Raw genomic sequence first — 17,665 nt, 5'->3', positions numbered from 1 at the left:
CCACTGCGTACCTCTTCCCCCCCATCCCCAAGCACTTGTGCTGTCACGCCGTAATGTCCCCGTGAGAGCAAGGACCAGGATGGCCGGGAGGCAGAAGTGAAGCTGTCCCAGCCCCGGTCGGCTCATTTTGACCCCGGTGAGTGGCAGTGCAGCCGGGCAGGTATTTACCTCTTCTTGCTTGCAGCGTAATGGATTCAGCTCCTCTGCATCTGATCAGCAGCTCTGAGTGCTTTGAAAGGCAACGAGTGAAATCGAACAGTTTAAAACAATTTAACGTAAGCCACCCGGGAAGTGGCTGATGGAGAAGCCCCCTCCCACACCACATATATCGACCGCTCAAATCTCCCGGCGAGCGCCTGGAGCAGCCCCCAGGGCTCCTTTGGGGATGTAAACAGCCACAGCCCGGCATCCCCATACCCACGCGTGCACCCAGCAGCCCCAGTGAAACTGGCCCATCCCAATGCCATTTTGCATCGTGCCACCCTGGCACGGCCGCCGATTTGGCAGCTGCTCCTGGGAACAGCCCTTCCCCAAAACCACCTGCTCCTCCCGCCTGCATCACCCCCAAAAACACAGGTGAGACACCGGCTTTAGCAAAAATGTTTAATCTCTCCTTGATGCGTGTGTTTATTTACAAGTACTAAATCTGAAGAACATTAAAATAGGAAATAGCAGGATATTTACACGATCAAAGGGCGTTCGACCAGCCACGCTGGCCTGTTGCTTCAAGTCTGAAACAATCACAGAAAGGTAATCAGGACTCCGGAGTATTATTTTTTTTTCCCCATTTAATTTTTTAAAACTACTAAAATTCTCTGCCTTTCGCCGGGTCCGCATTAGGTTTCCCCCCCCGCCTTCTTAAAGGACAGCTCTTTGTGCGCTTTGGTGGGAGCGGGTGAGCCCGGGGTGGGTCCCGCCACCCGTCCCCCTGCTCCCTGTCCCCAGGCTGGGGCCAGCCCCGGAGTGGCACAGGGCTCCTGCCAGAGGGGGACACCGGGGCCAGGCACGGGGGACACTTCCAGGCTGGACTGCACTTTTTTTTTAACCCCAAACTGAAGAGAAAAAGCAATGTGAGCAGAGGGGGACAGGGAGGGACCCGCTTGGTGCCGTGGTCGGGGATCAGCCCGCGGGGTCCAGCTGCCTCCGACGGCGGGGGGGCAGAGCAGAAGCTCCCCGAAACACAGGCTCAGGGCAGGGGATGCTTCTCCGTCTCACCCTATTTCGGGGCACAGGCGATACCACCGGTAAGAGGAGTCCTGCGAATGCTTCCCAGCTTCTCCCCGCTTCTCCCCGTTCGTAGGCAGGGTTAGACGAGCGCAGCCAGCCCGGCTCTGCCCCCCACCCGGCTGGGGCGAGGGAAGGACGGGCTGCCTGGCACGATTAAGGACGCTGGGCATCACATGAAAGGCAAAGGTAGCACCAAGAAGCACCGGAGGCTGCAGGCAGCATTGCAATGCCCACCTCGCCGACCACCACCCTCCCTGTTAGAGGCAGCAAGGGGACCCTGGAGGGGCGGGGAGGTGCTGGGGGGGAACCTTTGGTGGAACAAACCGCAGACACCCCAAAGCTCCCCAGGAGGAAGGCAATGGGAACCTATAGGACCACGCTACGGGCTCTCAGCATCACCATGGGGCACGAAGAGCCAGGCCACAGCGCAAGGGGAGCCGGGAGCACAGCCACACCACGGCACTGCCAGCCTGCCCGGCACGACCCCCTCGGGAACCTCTCTGCTGCCCAAATCCAACCCGGGCCAAGAAACCCGCCTGTCCCTCCAGCTGGCCGAGGAAGCACCCACAGCATTGCTGCTGGGAAAGCAACAGGCTAACGAACCCTCTGCTCTTACCAGTGCTTCCAGCCCTCGTTTGTCAACAAGGAAATTTTCAGGGAGATGCTCTTAGAAACACACCTCCGCCCCCGCCAACCAGCAGTGGGGAGGGTCCCACCATCCCCTCTCAATCACCACAAAAACCACACGCTCGGCTCCCTCAACGGCAACCGAAGCTCCCCAAGATACTCTTACCGCTGCAACAGGTAGGACCCACGCCACTTTCAGATAGAGACTTCAAAGCAACCGCTCCCCTTCCACCAGATCGCACTGACCACCAAGGCACGGCCGCCGTCCTCCGGGCGATTTCCAGGACCTCTGCCAACACCGCCCGCCTGGCAGCGGCACGAGGAAGAAGCTTTGGGCCAACCTCGCACCAAAGGGAGCCGCAGGCACCCCTCCGCCCCATCGCAGCGGCAGCGAGCTCTGCGGAGGACCCCCCCGGGAGGATTTGGTCCCCGCAGAGAGCGCAGGGAGATGCCGGCAGCCGGCGGTGGCCCCAGCACGGGGCGGGTGGGCACACAGCTGTCCTTTAAGGCTCTCCGAGTACCACATTTGAGATGTGAACCTCTGAAGTCTTTCTTTTTGCTTTTTGTTGTTCGTTTTGTTTTTTTTTTCTTTTGGACAAGAAAGTGACAAATTAATTTCAAATTAAAAAAAATAGATAACAGGTCTAAACAAACCTCTAATATTCAACACTTGCAGTTTTTTTGTTTTATGGGTTTTTTTTCTTCTGTTTCTTAAAAAGATCAACTCAGACTAAAATCTAGCACAGTCATGCAACAGCCCACAGCTCTCAGAAATCCAGCGACAGCTCGGGGTTCATAGGTTTGGGAAACAATTATTACTTCTTTTTCAAACATAGTTTTGCTGTTGTGGTTGGGTTTTTTGTTGTTGTTTTTTTTTAATCATCATCTTCTCCTTTCCCTCCTTATTAAAACAAAACAAAACCAAACAAAACTACAACATAATGAGAGATGTGCAGGCTTCAAACGATTGTTCTGCATGGTGAGAAAGGCTTGGAAATTTCTTCCAGACAATTTGGTATCCTTTTTTTTTTTTTTTGTATTGTTGTTTGTTTTGTTTTATCTGGCTGTGTAAATTCATTTCATATTTATATTGGTTCGATTCTCCTTCAGTTAACTATACAGCACCCCACTGGGGCACGAGAATTAGATTGTAACCACATATATATATATACACACTTTTATTATTTTTTTTTTTTTAATTAAAAACTTCATTATTTCTCCCTCTCCCCCCCTTAACTTGTGATTTAAGGGAAAGGACAGAAATCAGCTGGGCTTCCTTCCACTTGGATTTCGACAGCCACCCGCTCCTGGCAGAGTTTGGCCCCATCTGCTGTGGCCTGGGCAGTGGCGAGAGCTCTCGGTACGGAAAAGGAAAGGGTTTTCCTCATTTTTTTGGAAGTTTTTGGTCACCTGCTGCCATTCAGGGCAGCATTCGGCACCTTTTCATCTCTGGAAAGCACAAACCCGCGAGGATCTGACATTTCGAAGCGGGCAGCCAAGGGAGAGACCTCGGGTTTCCAGCGAACCCCCCGGCAGGGCGGAGGCGGCGGAGGCAAGACGGGGTGACAGCAAGGAGAGAAAGGGGGAGAAAGAAGCAAAAGACAGAGAAAGAAAGGTCAATCTGGGGCGGAAAGTCCTGCACACGTTTGGGCTTCCCGGGTGGAGGAGCGGGCGACAGCCCTGTGGCGGCCGAGCATGCCGGTCCCTCCGTGGGCTGGTCACCCAGCGGAGTTTTTCCAGGGGGGATCCTGGTCAGGAGACGCGGAGGAGCTGCCTCCCCTTTCCCCGGGGATCTGGTCCCTTTCCCTGCATCAGCACAAAAAGATGATGGGGTGTGGGGGGGAAATAAAGGGGCTTCGTTAAGGCTGCTCCAGCACCAGGGGATCCGCCAAAAAAACCCGGGCTGGCTCTCCACGAACCCTCCCGACAGCCCCCCAGCCGTCCTCCACCCCACACCGTCCCGGGACAGGCAGGGGCGGGCAGTGCTGCCCAGACCTCCCCGTGGCCACCCGACAGGGAAAACGAGGACAAGCTCAACATAACAGCGACCAACCCTCAGTGATCCCCCAGGAAAAGAAAAACCAACCTTGGAATCTCCCTTCCTCTCTGATTGTGACCTCCAGAACCACTCCAGCAGCATTTAAATAAGAGCATCTATTCAGCTAACAAAACTCCCACCTTTTTTTTTCGATTTTTTTTTTTTCTGCACTAAACAACATTCAAATAAAACATGGCACAGGACGTATTTTAGAAATATCAAAGCTCAGGGATTTCTCCCTTTCCTGCCCACCCCTACTGCCCCCACCCCCAAATCTCCCCAGCATCAGTCCTTTAGCTTATTTTTTAAAACCGTTTTTGTTAGTTTGTTGCAAAAATTTAGAATCTTTTTTTTTCCCCTCCCATTTTTTGTTATAATTTTTTTTCTTTAAATTAAAAATCTTGTTTGTCTCGTGTAAATTGTGCAAATATAGCAGTTAACACTAGTGGCAGAAGGCCAGACAGAGAGAGAAGGGGGAAGAGACAGAAAAAGAGAGAGGAGGAGGAGGAGAGGGAGCGGCCAGCTGGGGAGAAGGAGGGGAGAGCAAGTCAAGTACAGTAAAAATAGGAGCCCACCCACCCTCCCTCCACCAAAGTAACAACAACATCCAAACGCCGTCCTAGAAAGCCCCGCGGTCCCGACCCTCCTTCCTTGCGGGCTCAGGGGCTCTGCCCGGGCAAAGGATGCCCAGCGGGTCCATGGGGCAGGCGACTGACCCCCTTCTCCTCCGCCCGGCATCGCCTCTCTGCAAGGTCCCTGCTGTATCCCGGTTGGATTGGGGGGGTTTGCGTGTGTGTCAGGGGGTTTTTATCGATGTTGCTGCTGTCATCGGGATTTGTTTGTTGTGGGGTTTTTTTTTCCGCTAAAGCGTGAGGTTTCCTTGTTCGTTCGTGGGAAGCGTGCGGAGGCGCAGCGGCTCCCGCGGGTCCGGCCGGCCCCAGCCCCAAAGTCTTCTTCTGCCCGCGGCTGCCGCCGGCTGGCCCTCCCTCCCGCCGCCTCCGCTGCCCGGGATGCTGGCACCGCGCCGCTGCCTTCTCAGCTGCTTAAGGCCATTGTGTCGATCGCCTGCTCCAGCTTACTCCTCAGCCGCTGCCTCCGGGCCTGCTCGTCCTTCTCCAACGCAGCTAAAATCTGGGGGAGAGAGGGGAGAAGAGAGGGTGAGGAGATGCCCTCCTACCCAAAGCGGCTCCTCCTTGCCCGTGGCTGCGCTGGCGCATCGACGGCATCGCGGCACGGGGATGCGGCCCCACGGGAAGCGGCGCGCGTTTGTTCCCGTCCCTAACGGGGCCGGGAAAGGGCCAAAGGAGGCGCGAGGTGGAGGACACCGCTCTGAGAGCTGCCGCCCCCCCAGACAGAGCCTCCCGGGACACCCAAGGGGCTCCGGTAACACCAGGGACCTGCTGGACACTAACGAGAAGCCAACTTGCACGTGGGGAAATGAAGAAAACAAAGATCCATCGTCAAATGGAGGGTGAACGCCAAAACCAAGACAACGACACCTTCCCACCACGTCCACAACTCCCAACAAACCTCTAACGTCCTGGGGAGGCAAGGGGCTGCATTTCAGAGATCACGACCAAGCCACAAACTGGTTCCACGAGCACAAAAAGACCAAATCCACGAGGCTTCAGCTGCCGCCAGTGGTAAAACCCTGCTCATCTCTCCCCAGGGTGGACGACTGGGGAGCACCGAGGTGATGGAGAGGGACACCAGATGGATGCACCAGCAAAGCCTGCCTCGCGGGGAGCCCTCAGTCCTGTGCAAGGGGTGCCCCCACAGACATCCAAGAATGACTTTCCTCCTTTGAAATCCCCTTTCTCTAAACAAGCTCCTGGACGGGGTGACAGATCGCAGGGTGGAGGGACGGTCCCCTGCCCTGGGCTGGATGCGGCCATGCCTCCAGGGCCAGGGGAGGACTGGCGGCAGTGGGAGGGTGGAGGACGAGGCTCAGAGTGGGGAGAAGGCAGTAATGAAGCGTAAAACGAAGGGGCAGTTGCCCTCCCAGCAGCCAGGAGCCTCGTCTCACTAACACCATGCCAGTAGAGCAGAAAAGCTGATTTAAAAAAACAAACCTGACAGAAATCTCATCTCCTCGGGTGAGCTAGTTGAGAGAACAAATTTTTTGCAATTAAATATCAAGGCATCCGTCAAAGGGGACTTGATTAACCATTTCATTGGCCACATAATTGGAAACAAACTGTTGTATAATTAATAGACTTACTAGGAGGCAGGCAAAGTCCATCAGGAGCCCTACAGGTAACTTCTTAATGGGGAATCAGCTCCCTTTGATTAAGAGCTGCTGCAGCGCCGGCGGGTTGTGGAGCGGCGTGCAGGGCGTGCTGTGTGGCATCCACCAGGCTGCCATGCAGCAGCCTTCAGCCACCAACAGGCTCTGGCTCTCCACCAGCCTTTTTGGGACAGGACCAGGCTGGCCCCTGTCTGCCGGGCCAGTAAGAGATGCCCGATGGAGAACCTCTTCCCAAAGGGAAGGGGAAAGCTGCACCTCGACACCGGCGTCACCTCCCGAGGAGGGGACAATTCACCAGTGAGTCGGGCACATCTGATTTACCTCCCCTGGCAGCGACGACCCTGGGCTGCAGCTGGACTCGCGAGAGCTCATAGATTCTGCCACAAACCTGCTACCGGGGACACTCCCCCGCCATCCATCTCTGCAGCCGCTGTTGGCCGTCATGCTACACACAGAATAAAATAACTGTAATAACACTCATGCAGAAATCAAAACCCCACGTGCCTGAAAGGTGGCTGAGCTGGAACCAAATGAGATTGGTCTGAGAAGCAGAAAAGGAGTCTATTCCCCCCGCCTGCCTCCACTGCCTCTCCTGGTAAGACAGCTGTGTATCCTGGGATACTGAGGTGTGGAAAGATTCACAACCTGCCCCTGCATTTATTTCTTCCTCTTTTATCTCAGCCTTACGGAAACAATGCAGTCAAAGGAAACCTGTGCTGAGCGTAGAGAGAGACCCAGGTTTGTCACCTGCTGTAAGGAGCCAGGACCACTGATTACCAAGATGCAAGTACCCAAATGAAAATTAATTATGATTTTCATTCACAGCCAATGACAGCATATTATTGCACTGAACAACAGGAAAAATTATTCTCTCCCATTTTGCATCAAAGAGGGTGCAATCGGGCTGCATATAATTGTGCTTAATGAATGAAAACAAACAAAGGGAACAGCTGTGATTTATTAATCCCATTACAAATAATAAAAGAAGTTCCTGAGAGCTGTGAACACACTTGTGATGCTCAGAGAGCGAGCAACTGCAAGACACTCAACAGATGTCAGGCTGCCATTAGTGGGCAAGAAGAGGACCTGTGCCCCTAAAGAGCATTTCATTAATGCCACATGGTCCCCTCCCTGCTCTCACCCAGGCCTTGGAGAACTTATTTAAGGCTTGGGAGACTTTTAGCCTGGAGGAAGTGACACTTGATGATGGCTGAGGGCTGATGGCTGCCCCACAGCCAATCCAGATCCTCCACACTGCTCCTCTTCCACTCTTACGGTAGCCACAGAGCTGTTGTACAAACTGTAAAACCCCAAAAACCCTTCACGGCCAACTCATCGCATAGTGCTGTAGGGGCCTACTTGACGTGCCATCCCAAGTTGTCTGGGGAGTGGCGCAGAGGTCCCACCAGCATGGTCATCAGTACATGGCCACCAGCTGCACGGTGACCACCACGTGCCACCTTCCCAAGCACCAGGGTCTCCTGCCTCACTCCTGCAAAGTACCTAGCTCCACGAGGATTTTGGCCACCACGGTCCCAGCAGTGACCTTAGACACAGGGGCCGGGTCTACTACGACCTTTCCGTGGACTCCCTAAATTCACACCTCAAAGAGGCGCTGGGAGATGCCTCTCAGGATTGCAGGGTACGATGGGGACCCCGTTTCCTCTTCCTGCAGGGTGAGACGCCGGCTTTCCCGGCTCTCTCCGAGCAAGGAGACGTTCTGGCACTCTGTCACCTAAATAAGCCACCATTCAAACACAGTCGTCAATCCCCTTTATTGGGACAATAAAATCTATACTATCATGTTATATGTATAGATCCATATTTTACTGTAGTTACATATTTTATTGCTTTAATAAAAAGATGCAGGGTGTGGATTTCAGTGGTGCTTTACAAAGTTAATTTGTATGAATTACAACAGAGGGGTTTTTAACCATTCTTACTGATGTTCACAAAGCAAGCACTGAAGAGGCCACCACATCCTCTAGCATCCCCAGGGAGCAGAGCCAGATGCCACCTGTATAATCACGCGATGTTGGTACCGCCGTGGCACCGGGTCAGTGGCAGCATATAGAGGAGGCACACTGAGATAACGCCGCGAACTCTGCAGCCCCATGGGGCTCCTGTGCCAAATGTGTAGAAAAATAGGTGTTCCCCACATTACTCCCTGCAGAAAATATGGGGAATGAAGCACTGCCTACACCAGCGCCTGGCTCCACGCCTCCCAAACCTTTCCTTCCCCGCCAGCCCGAGCACACACATGGACTACATTGCTCTCTTGCATTTCATGGGGTGTTTTTCTGTAGGAAAAGCAGGGGACTGCAGAAACACGGGCAAAGGGACACAGCTCACAGCCCAGGCTTGAATCCCCATCACCATGTCTTACCTCGTCCTTGTACTTGGTGATGTAGGAGTAGATCTCGTGCAGCGCACTCATACTGTTGAACTGGCTGAGGTGTAACCGCGACTGCTCTGCCAGGTATGCGCTCATGTCCTGGTCACTGATCGCTGGCATTTTAGCTATATCTGCATAATATCTGCAAGGGAGAAACAGAAGAGTGGGTCAGAAATAGGGACAGACAGAAGGGGATGGGTCCCCACCATGATGCTGAGAAGAGCCACTGGAAAGGCAAGGTGAAGACCATCTTGCCTACGAGCAGCGACATACCACAATCACCCATTATAACACTGCTGCTCATCAAGAACTCTCTGAGCACTCCAGGGAGCGGTCAGCATCATTAGGAACACGCTCCAGATGGAGCAGCGCCAGGCGCAGCCCAGCCCAGCTCACCATGCTGGGAAGCCAGGAGCCACTGCTCTGAGGGATTTCCTACCCTCTCCTAAACCACACATTTTTCCTCCTTCCCATCCCATTGGCATGTTTTACCACCAAACCGCATCTACCAGAATCCTCCGTGCTTGCAGCAACACATAAGGCTTTGCTACCATTCTAAGGTCGCCGTGTCGCTGAAGCCAGCAATGCCCCTTTGCATTCAATTAAATACTCGGTGCGTGAACACAAGACAAGTTCACATCCAGCCCTCACAGTGATACCTGTCCGCGTTGGTTATGTCTTCCTCAGCAACAGGCATTCAACACAGCCTACAACTGCCACTGGTCGTGCTCAGAAGTTACCAAGCACCTAAAAGCTACAAAGAGCTTTCATTTTCACTGAAAACCAAGGTTCTGCAGACATGTCTGTGAACTCAGAGGATCCTGGGCAGTAGAGGAGGTAACTGATGTCTTAGGGCATGCCTGGGTCAAATGACTTGGTGCTTTCCTGCCTTCTTTGTGCTTCTCTGATGGTTGCTACCAGCAGCATACTACCTCACTTAAGATTTGCAGACCTATCCCACAGCTGCCTCACTGATACGCTCAGCAAATACAGGGAAACCCAGACACAGCTTGTATGGTCCAGAATTGTAGTGGAAACACAGAATATCCAACATGATATTCATCAAAACCCAGGGAGATCAAAGCCGCAGCATCCCATTCCAGCAGGAGGGTTACACTAAGCAGACACACCAGTGGACCGGCCACTGAGGTCCTTCTGGAAACCAAGGTTGTGTCCACAGGCCTCTATTAAAAAAGAAACCCTACCCACAGCAAACAAGCCCTGGCCACCCCCACCACCTGGAAATACAGAGTGCCAGTCTCTCCCAGGTTTGCTTTACTTCTCATGACTCCTCACTCAGTGAAGTTTCTGGTACAGTGATTAGCATCATTAGCATCATCAGCCAAACGCTGAGATAGAACATGGCTGAAGCACTTGGATAGGAGCAGATGGCAGCCAGACCACTTGAGGAGATGAATACAAGGATCCACTCCATCCCACGGCGCTGAACTCAGCTAGTGATAAAATACTTGGGCACTTTTTACAAGCAGGCTCATTCACACTCAGAAGGTGATGCGAGAGATTTCCTGGATGCTGCCAAGAGAGCAGTGGTCTGGGGTGAGGACCTCTGACTAAACCAGGCATCAAGAGATCTGCTATGCTGCTAGAGAGATCACCCCCAGAGTGACGTCTCCTAAAGCTGACATTACTTCTACCTGTGCTGAGGAATATTAGGGACAATATGCCCAACCTTCTCAGTTCCAGCCAGCTTTGATTAGCAAAGAAAACCCACAGAGATCCTCCTGGCCACCCTTTAACCCAGGTGAAGGCCCTTGTGGGGAGGGACTCATGGGAGATGAACATACAAGGGAGACCGGCTGAAGAAGAAAGGTTTTGTGGCTGCCACAAGTCATCCAGGTAACAAGCAGCAGTTTTACATTCCAGGTTTTATCATGACACAAAGGATGGCAGGAGACCATCATTTTTCAATGCAAGTGTGCATGGTTCGTGTGGACCAAGATCTCAGTCACACCTCCCATTTCCAGAGGACAGCTACCACAGCCATGACCCTGGCAACACTCCCCTTGGGTTTCCCCAGGCTTTCCACCTCCGGAGCCATTTACTTTGCTATTCCTGCCTCAGACTGGCAGGATGCCCTTTTTTCAGCTGGTGCCTGAACCACGGTGGCAGACAGACCTGCTGTTGGGACTAGCAGTCCCACTCAGCCGCCCTCGCATCGCTCCCATCCTGCCTCTGCAAAGCTTTGCAACGATAACTGTGCCAAAAGCCAGAAATGCTGATTACGCCATAAATCCCCGCAGCAGAGGAGCAGTAGGAGACCCAGCCATACCCTGCCCCCTGCTCGGCTGCCTCTGGGACCGAACTGGTGGTAAGCGATGGCAGGAACAGCTGTCACCGGTGAGATCTCCCACCTCCTCCCCAGGGACACAGCATGTCTAGACCAATGTTTAACTCTGGAATGGTTTTATACCTTTTTTTCTCCGGGCACACGCAGAGCTGAATATTTTTGTCATAGAGATGGCAAGGTCAGAGAAATTCACCTTATGAAGTTTGTAATGTTCCTATGGGACCCCACTCCAAAGCCCGCTCCAGCCCCCTGCAAAGAACTTTCTCCTATTACAATGCAGCTCATCTCTCATCTCAGCCATCGTATTTCAGGGGCACCTTTTCTTCTGATCCAAGTCCTATCTTCCTCGAGGGAAGAAGCTTGTCTTTGTACCTGCCTGCAAAGCACCAGGCATGCCAATGGTGCTGCAAAAATAACTGTGTACAAGCGAGTATCCAAAGGATGGTTTAGGCTACAAAGTCTCATGCTTGCAAACTAGAGAATATGATGCTTATTGTTGACTGGACATCTTTCATTTGGTTCATTCTGTATCCAGTCTAGATGGTTCTGGAAAAGGGGAAGGGTCCTCAGTTTAAAAAAAAAAAAAAAAAGGCAAAAAAAAAAAAAGCGCATCATCTATAGCACAGCATATCAGCACAAGAGGAAAGTTGCATCAGCAACCTGAAATCTGCCATTTTTTAAGCTTGATGAAGTCCCACTTCACAAGACAGCAACATTTTAACAGTAGCTCTATTTGGAGGGCTTTGCAGGACATCTCCTAGTTTTGTCTCCCAAAAGGATAAAGCTAAACACAGCATTATGCCTGAGTGCATCAATTTTCAATCAGTAGCATTCAAACCCTGAACTTTTAACACTGCATTAATTCAGCGGGACAGAAGGGTGTCTCTCATCATCTAACAGTGCAGGTGGAGGGTATCGGAAGGAGTCAGGGGACCTGCTCCTCTCCCTGCTCCTTGGCACAGTGACAGCAGCCTGAGCACTGCCTCAGAGCATGTGCTCTCATCAGGATCCCAGGTGAGATGTACTGATGGATGAGAGATGGGAAATGGTAATTTTCAACCATTTCAGCAAAACCTGCGTGTATTGTCATGGTACAAAAAAGGCACTTCTCTAGTCCAAGGCTGACTTCTCACTGCTCTTTGAAAGCAATCAAGGAAGGTGTTAGCAATTCCCTAGCACAGACCAAGTTTTTACAACAGAAAACATCAGACAACCTAAAAGTGGAGGTTGCTTTTAGCACCCCTTAAGCAAGTCATAAACAGCTCTGTCAAACAGTCATTGCAAACTCATTCCAGGAGACAATCACGAGAAAGCATCATCTCTCACATGAGAGGATCACCTTCCACAAGCGTTAGTACGCTCTTCAGACAGCTGCCAAGAGGAGTCCTCCCAATGACCCAAGTCCCCACACCCACATACATCCACCGTAAGTCCTCCAGGTGAAGCAAGGAGCTATTACCAAGTCTACTCACCTTTCTACCCAGCTCTTGTAGTTGGGGATGTCCTTGGCATACAGTAGTTTGTTGGAGGGAGAGTCTTTTCCTAGCTTGTGCTCAGAAGTTGAGCAGGAGTCCATGAATGTCTGAGCCACCACGGATAGGCAGGCATCAGTAATACTGTTCTTGTGAATGTCGAACACAAACTGGGGGTTCTTAATCACATTCACCCAAAAACGTAGAGGTAGACTGAGGGACGAAGGAAACAGGAGTCAGCACCTGAACCAAGCCCTGCAGGGCAGCTGGCACACACATGCACCTCCAGTTGTGGAGAAGGAGCTCCCCGTGACCCAGAATTGGGCAGGCCGCTTTTCCCAGCACCCCAGGGATGCAAACATCCTGGGGTAAATGGTTGCTCCCCCCTGCCCAGCCCCACATGGCCACAGCTCTCCATGGAGAAATTCCTCAGCACTGCCAACATCTCCAAAGGCAAACGGAGGCAGCGCAGATCCGCACTTTCTCCAAGGATCCACTCATATTGAAGAGCCCTTGCTGAGCGCATGGGTCGAACCAGGCATGGTCCCCTTCTCTCGCATCAGTAATCCCTTCGAAGGTGCCGTGCGGCATTTCACACATCTCCCGTGTTGGAGGAGGGAGTTAACTGGACTCCTCAAGGGACTCATTAGCACATTTAACACCAGAGGAGAATTTAGGCAGCCTCGGATGCTGGAAATAAAGCTCTTGGCTGTAGAGCCAGCAGGTCTCCTGGCCAGGCACCGACTGGATGTTTGCTGCATACTGACACACGTGCCACCCTCCATGGCTCCGTTTCCCAATCCTGCTGCCCCTCTCCTCTCCCAGGAGCATCTCAGGGCCTCCCCCCTTCAGAAAGCCTCTCCGCTCTGTCATCCCTTAGCACCAACACCCAGCGAATGCTTTTATCTTAGACAAAACACACTTCGTTCCCCAGGACTTTCCTAATGAGGGTACCGGGTGCATGTACATATTTCATTTGTGAAGGGAATGGCCTCTAGAAATTAGCTCCACACATCGAATTAGCGCCCAGAGATAAGCACAGGCATTAGTATGCAGGAGCCTGCATGCCCAGCCCCTGCGGAGTGGGCTTTTTTTTCCCTCCCTTGCCTTTCGCTCCTTCTTTTAATATAGAAAACCGAGTTATAAATCAGTTCCAAGCGCTTCCGTGCTCTCACATCTCCATTTAAAAATGTTTCTTTTCCTGCCCTGCTAATTGCCAACAGTTACTGAACTACACAAAAGCAATTTGGCTGCCATTTAACAAATGCCAGACACGGGAATGTACGTACCCGTCTCCAGTAACGGCAAGATCAGAGAGATGAAATCAGTGAGGCAGCAGAAAAGAAAAATGCCAAGGGGGGGCTGCAGAGCAGGAGCCAACGTCTGCTTGAGCCCTGGCCCCAGCACGGCACTTACGGAGGTCTCATCAGCCACTCCGCCCCGCTTTTCAGAGAGCAATTAGCAGAGCCGATGGGTTGGCTCTGCGGGCGAGGTTAGGGAGGATGCATCCGTGGCTTTACCCTGACTTTGTTAGGGCACGTTCGGCTGAGTGACAGGAGGGAGCGTGGAAACACCTTTAGGACAGTCGAGATGAGAATTGGGGCTGGCACCTCTGGAGGAGCCCAGAGGATGGAGAAGCCCGAGTGGCGTTTGCCCAAGGTGAGATGGGAACAGAGCCGCTGTGGTCCCCGGCCGACTCCAGCCGTCAGGGGGAGCGTGGTGCCTGGGATTTGGGGACGGACAGACGGGCTGAGGGAGCATTGCATTCCTGGGATTTTTTCTGCTGCGGGAAGGCATGCAAGGGATTTACCCACACCCGAAATACAGAGATACGGGCCTCTCTTGTCCTGGATCGTTTCCAGGGACATATTTCTGCTCCCTGGGGGAGGGGCTGGAAATATCATTAGCTGTGACATCCTTAGCCCCCCAGCCCACCGCCCCTCTCCATTACCAGTTACTCTTCCAGGTGTGCCTGACATCATAGTCATTGATCTGATGCTTATCGGCTTGTTCGTCCAGGAAATCAAACATGTATTTGATGGCGAGGGGCAGCGCACTCCCACGATGTGCTGTACTGAAGATGGTCTCAAACAGGTCATCCACAAATTTCTGCAGGGTGCCCTGAAGAGGAGAAAGAGAGAAGGGTGGCTCAGCAACGTCCAGCGCCAGCAGAAAGATGAGCCTTTAACTAAAGGTCGGCCTTTAAACCAATTCCACTTCTATTCCTACCACCTGGAAGAGAAGCACAGTACAGCCTGTGTAACCCTACTGGTTCTCAGTGGTTTATACTGGGAAACAGACACTGCAGTGATATCTCCTTCACTGCATGATCTGGCACACTCAATGCCTACAAACAAAAACACCATATAGAGCAAAAACCAAATGAATGTATGTCATATCATGGTCTTTTTAGGGTCCCATTAAGGTACCCAAGACCTGATGACAGACATTGCTGAACAAGCCCTCGTCCCACAAGACAGGGAGCCAAGTCACAGGGGAGATGGCTGAGCCCAGTCTCTGCAATCCTGAGCCAGGATCTTCAGCAGAGCCCTCCACTCCTCTCTAGGGACATTTCAGACACACAGCGCCTGCTCGGCACTACAGAAGGTTTTGTATGTGCTGAGGGAAGGGGAACCTGCTGCGATGCCAAATGCCCTGGGTAATTAACCTTCCCACATCACTGATTTTGCAGCTTTATCCCAAACACCAAAGGGGATGAGGCGCCTGCCCCAGGGCATCTCTGCTTTGCAGTCCAGCAGCTGCTCAAGGATACAGGGAACAGTAAAAACGCCAAAGGGTGCAAAAAGCAAAGAGGAAAATCCACTCAATGGATATTCACTGAGGGTTTTGACACACGAAAACATCACTTCCAGCTCAGGAAAGAGACCAAGAGAGTAGCTCCTTCTGTGCTGAAGCAGAAGTCTAATAAAAAAAGCAGCGCTTGCCACTTTCGGACAACCTAAATCACTGCCCTTCCCCACTCATTTAAAAACCCAAGTGGCAGCTCTGCATCTCTGGGCCATACCTTGGTGGCTAATAAGCGGGTCAGGTAGATTTCGGAGACCATCTTGCTGCCCCTGTCGCCCTCCCGCTGGTCCATGTGGTCGTGGTTTTTCACCAGGTGCCAGAGTTTGGTGCCGCTCTCCAGGTCGGGGGTGATCATGGGGGTCCGTGAGCGCAGGCTGTCGGGGCTGCTGGCTGTCCGCAGCATGCTCTCTGCAAGCACCGAGCGGAGAGGGATGCTCATACCTTGCCCATCTCCACCTTGCCACCAGCCCCTCCATTCCCCTTCCCTCCACTGTGGCTTCAGGGCACATCACGGCCATGAAATGGGAGCTTTGGGATCCAGTCTCTGCAGTCACCATGGATTGGGAGCTCTGCTGGGACTGTCCTCACAGCCTGCCGGGCTTTGTTCAAGCCTGGCTGATGTACAGGAGCCAGAACCATCATGGAAGGGTTTCTGCAGAGGCCTGTCCTGCTCCCAGCACTGCAGGTGCCAGGATCACCGATGCCTCCTGTGCCAGTCTGAGCTGACCACGCTATTCCCTTCCAAACCAAGGCTGATGTACGCTTGCCAGCACATTCGCTGGAGTCCTCAACTCTGCTTATTTAAGTGCAAAGTGCTTCTGTGCTAATTAGATTTCAGGGGAATAAAAGGGAGGGGATCCCTTCGCAGCAGCCATCTGACACGTCTTTCTCCCCCGAGTCTGACACGTTGCAGAGAGATGGCTCTGAGGGCATCTGCTCCCTCTCCAACACCAGAATAAATATCATGGCACAGAAGAGCTGGGGATTTGGACGACCTTGTTCACGTGAGACACAGTTACACCTGCCCTGTGCCTTGGTCTGCAAGCCCAGCCCAGCGCTCCCTCCCCTGCCGGCACAGCGGAGGATGCCCCTGCGCGCTCACCATATCTGCTGAGGGACTTGGTGAAGGTGGAGGAGTTGGAGATGTTGTATGCCGAGTTCTGCTTGGGCACCAGGGCTACCGAGGAGCCGTCCGTCACCTGGGGGCAGAGATGGCGTGAGCAGGCTGCGACACGGGAGAGGCACAGGAGGAATAGCCCCGCAGCAGGGAGAAACCAGCCCAGGAGGGATGAAGCCACACTGCACCCCACCCCAGGGACATCCACCTCCAGCAAAGGAGACCTACATATCTGCCTCTGTGACAGCTCGGGGGAAGGGGTCAGAACAGGAACACGCCAGAAACTTGGCATGAAAATGGCAAAGTAAGGTCAGAGCAAGGAACAGCCTCTATGACTCCTGGAGATGCCCCATTTAGTGCTTCTTTGAATGGAGGGACCATAAACATGGGGCCCAGGCAGGAAAGTGACTGCAGACCTCCTGGCCATGCCCCTGCATGAGCAGCACGGTCTGGAGAGCTGAGCCCAGGCCCTAACCAAGCTGAAGACGGAGAAGAGCTGCTCAAGCTCAAAGCAGCTGGTGACTGCTCAGGGCACTCCACCACGGACAGCCTTACCTGGTAGTGGGCCAGGGTGTTTAGCCTCTTCCAGTCATTGTCAATCTTTGTGGTGACATCTTCATCCTGCAGTATGATCCGGGCCATCCTGCCCTGCCGCCACTCTGCCCCATGAGGGAGAAGGACTCGTGGTTAGGAAGCGGTAGGAGCACAAAGCCGAGGGAAGGGTAGGAGCGTGGTCTGGGCACCAACAAAAGAGCCCTCCCTCCACCTTCTGAACGCCAGGACTGATGACTACCAATATGCTGTTGGGCAAAACCTGTTTCTAAGTACTCAAGGAAAGACAGCATCGATTTGACCCTGGTGACCGTTTCCTTTGCTCCTCTCCTCTTCATTCTCCTGCCCCTCCTTTAAGAACAGGACTATTAACACTGTTCCCAACTATCACTGGCCTCCTTGGACCTCAGCCACCTCAAGCCTGCAATCCAGACCACAGCCAGAGCTGAGGAAGCTCCTCTCCCCACCCTCTCCACTGGCAGGACCCACACTCTCACGCCAGGGGCGACCACACACAGTCAGTGCCACCAGCACAGCAAAAGTGGACTGGACAAGCACAAATGCTCTGGTCCTGCCAGGTTCCCTCTCCTGTAGGAGATGCGGATTTTCCTGCCTTGAACAGGTTTTTTTGGCACTTCTGCTCTTAGTCACATCCCTGCTCCCGGCAGGGAAGTGCTTGGCCTCTCTCTTACCCAGGTCCATGTCTCCGGCTTTGGGTCGCTGGGAATAGGGCACCCCCTTGTAGACAGCGTCCAGCAGCTTCTCTTTCACCTGCGTGATGGTGTCGCAGTTCAGCACCTTGACAGGGATCTCCGGGGCATTCTCGTTCTCGGGATTCACGCAGTTGAGGGTCTGCACAGCACAGGAGGGGCA

General features: G+C 53.0%; 1 protein-coding gene across 4 annotated transcripts in view; it reads right to left on the bottom strand.

The window, feature by feature from the left end:
• Positions 1-589: 589 nt before the first annotated feature.
• PLXNA1 (plexin A1) overlaps positions 590-17,665 on the bottom strand; it is a 125,824-nt gene continuing 108,748 nt past the window's right edge. For all 4 annotated transcript variants that reach the window (XM_030043945.2, XM_030043943.2, XM_030043946.2 and 1 more), the window contains exons 25-32: positions 17,485-17,644; positions 16,796-16,899; positions 16,226-16,322; positions 15,341-15,531; positions 14,267-14,436; positions 12,316-12,528; positions 8,527-8,677; positions 590-5,023 (exon numbers count right to left, since the gene is read on the bottom strand). In XM_030043945.2, the coding sequence (XP_029899805.1) occupies positions 4,928-5,023; positions 8,527-8,677; positions 12,316-12,528; positions 14,267-14,436; positions 15,341-15,531; positions 16,226-16,322; positions 16,796-16,899; positions 17,485-17,644 (1,182 nt within the window). In that variant the 3' untranslated portion in view covers positions 590-4,927. The remainder of the gene's footprint in view (positions 5,024-8,526; positions 8,678-12,315; positions 12,529-14,266; positions 14,437-15,340; positions 15,532-16,225; positions 16,323-16,795; positions 16,900-17,484; positions 17,645-17,665) is intronic.

The sequence above is a fragment of the Aquila chrysaetos genome, chromosome 20 (assembly GCF_900496995.4).
Source record: "Aquila chrysaetos chrysaetos chromosome 20, bAquChr1.4, whole genome shotgun sequence".
Lineage (NCBI taxonomy): Eukaryota > Metazoa > Chordata > Aves > Accipitriformes > Accipitridae > Aquila > Aquila chrysaetos.
This window is presented reverse-complemented; position numbering and strand designations above follow the sequence as displayed.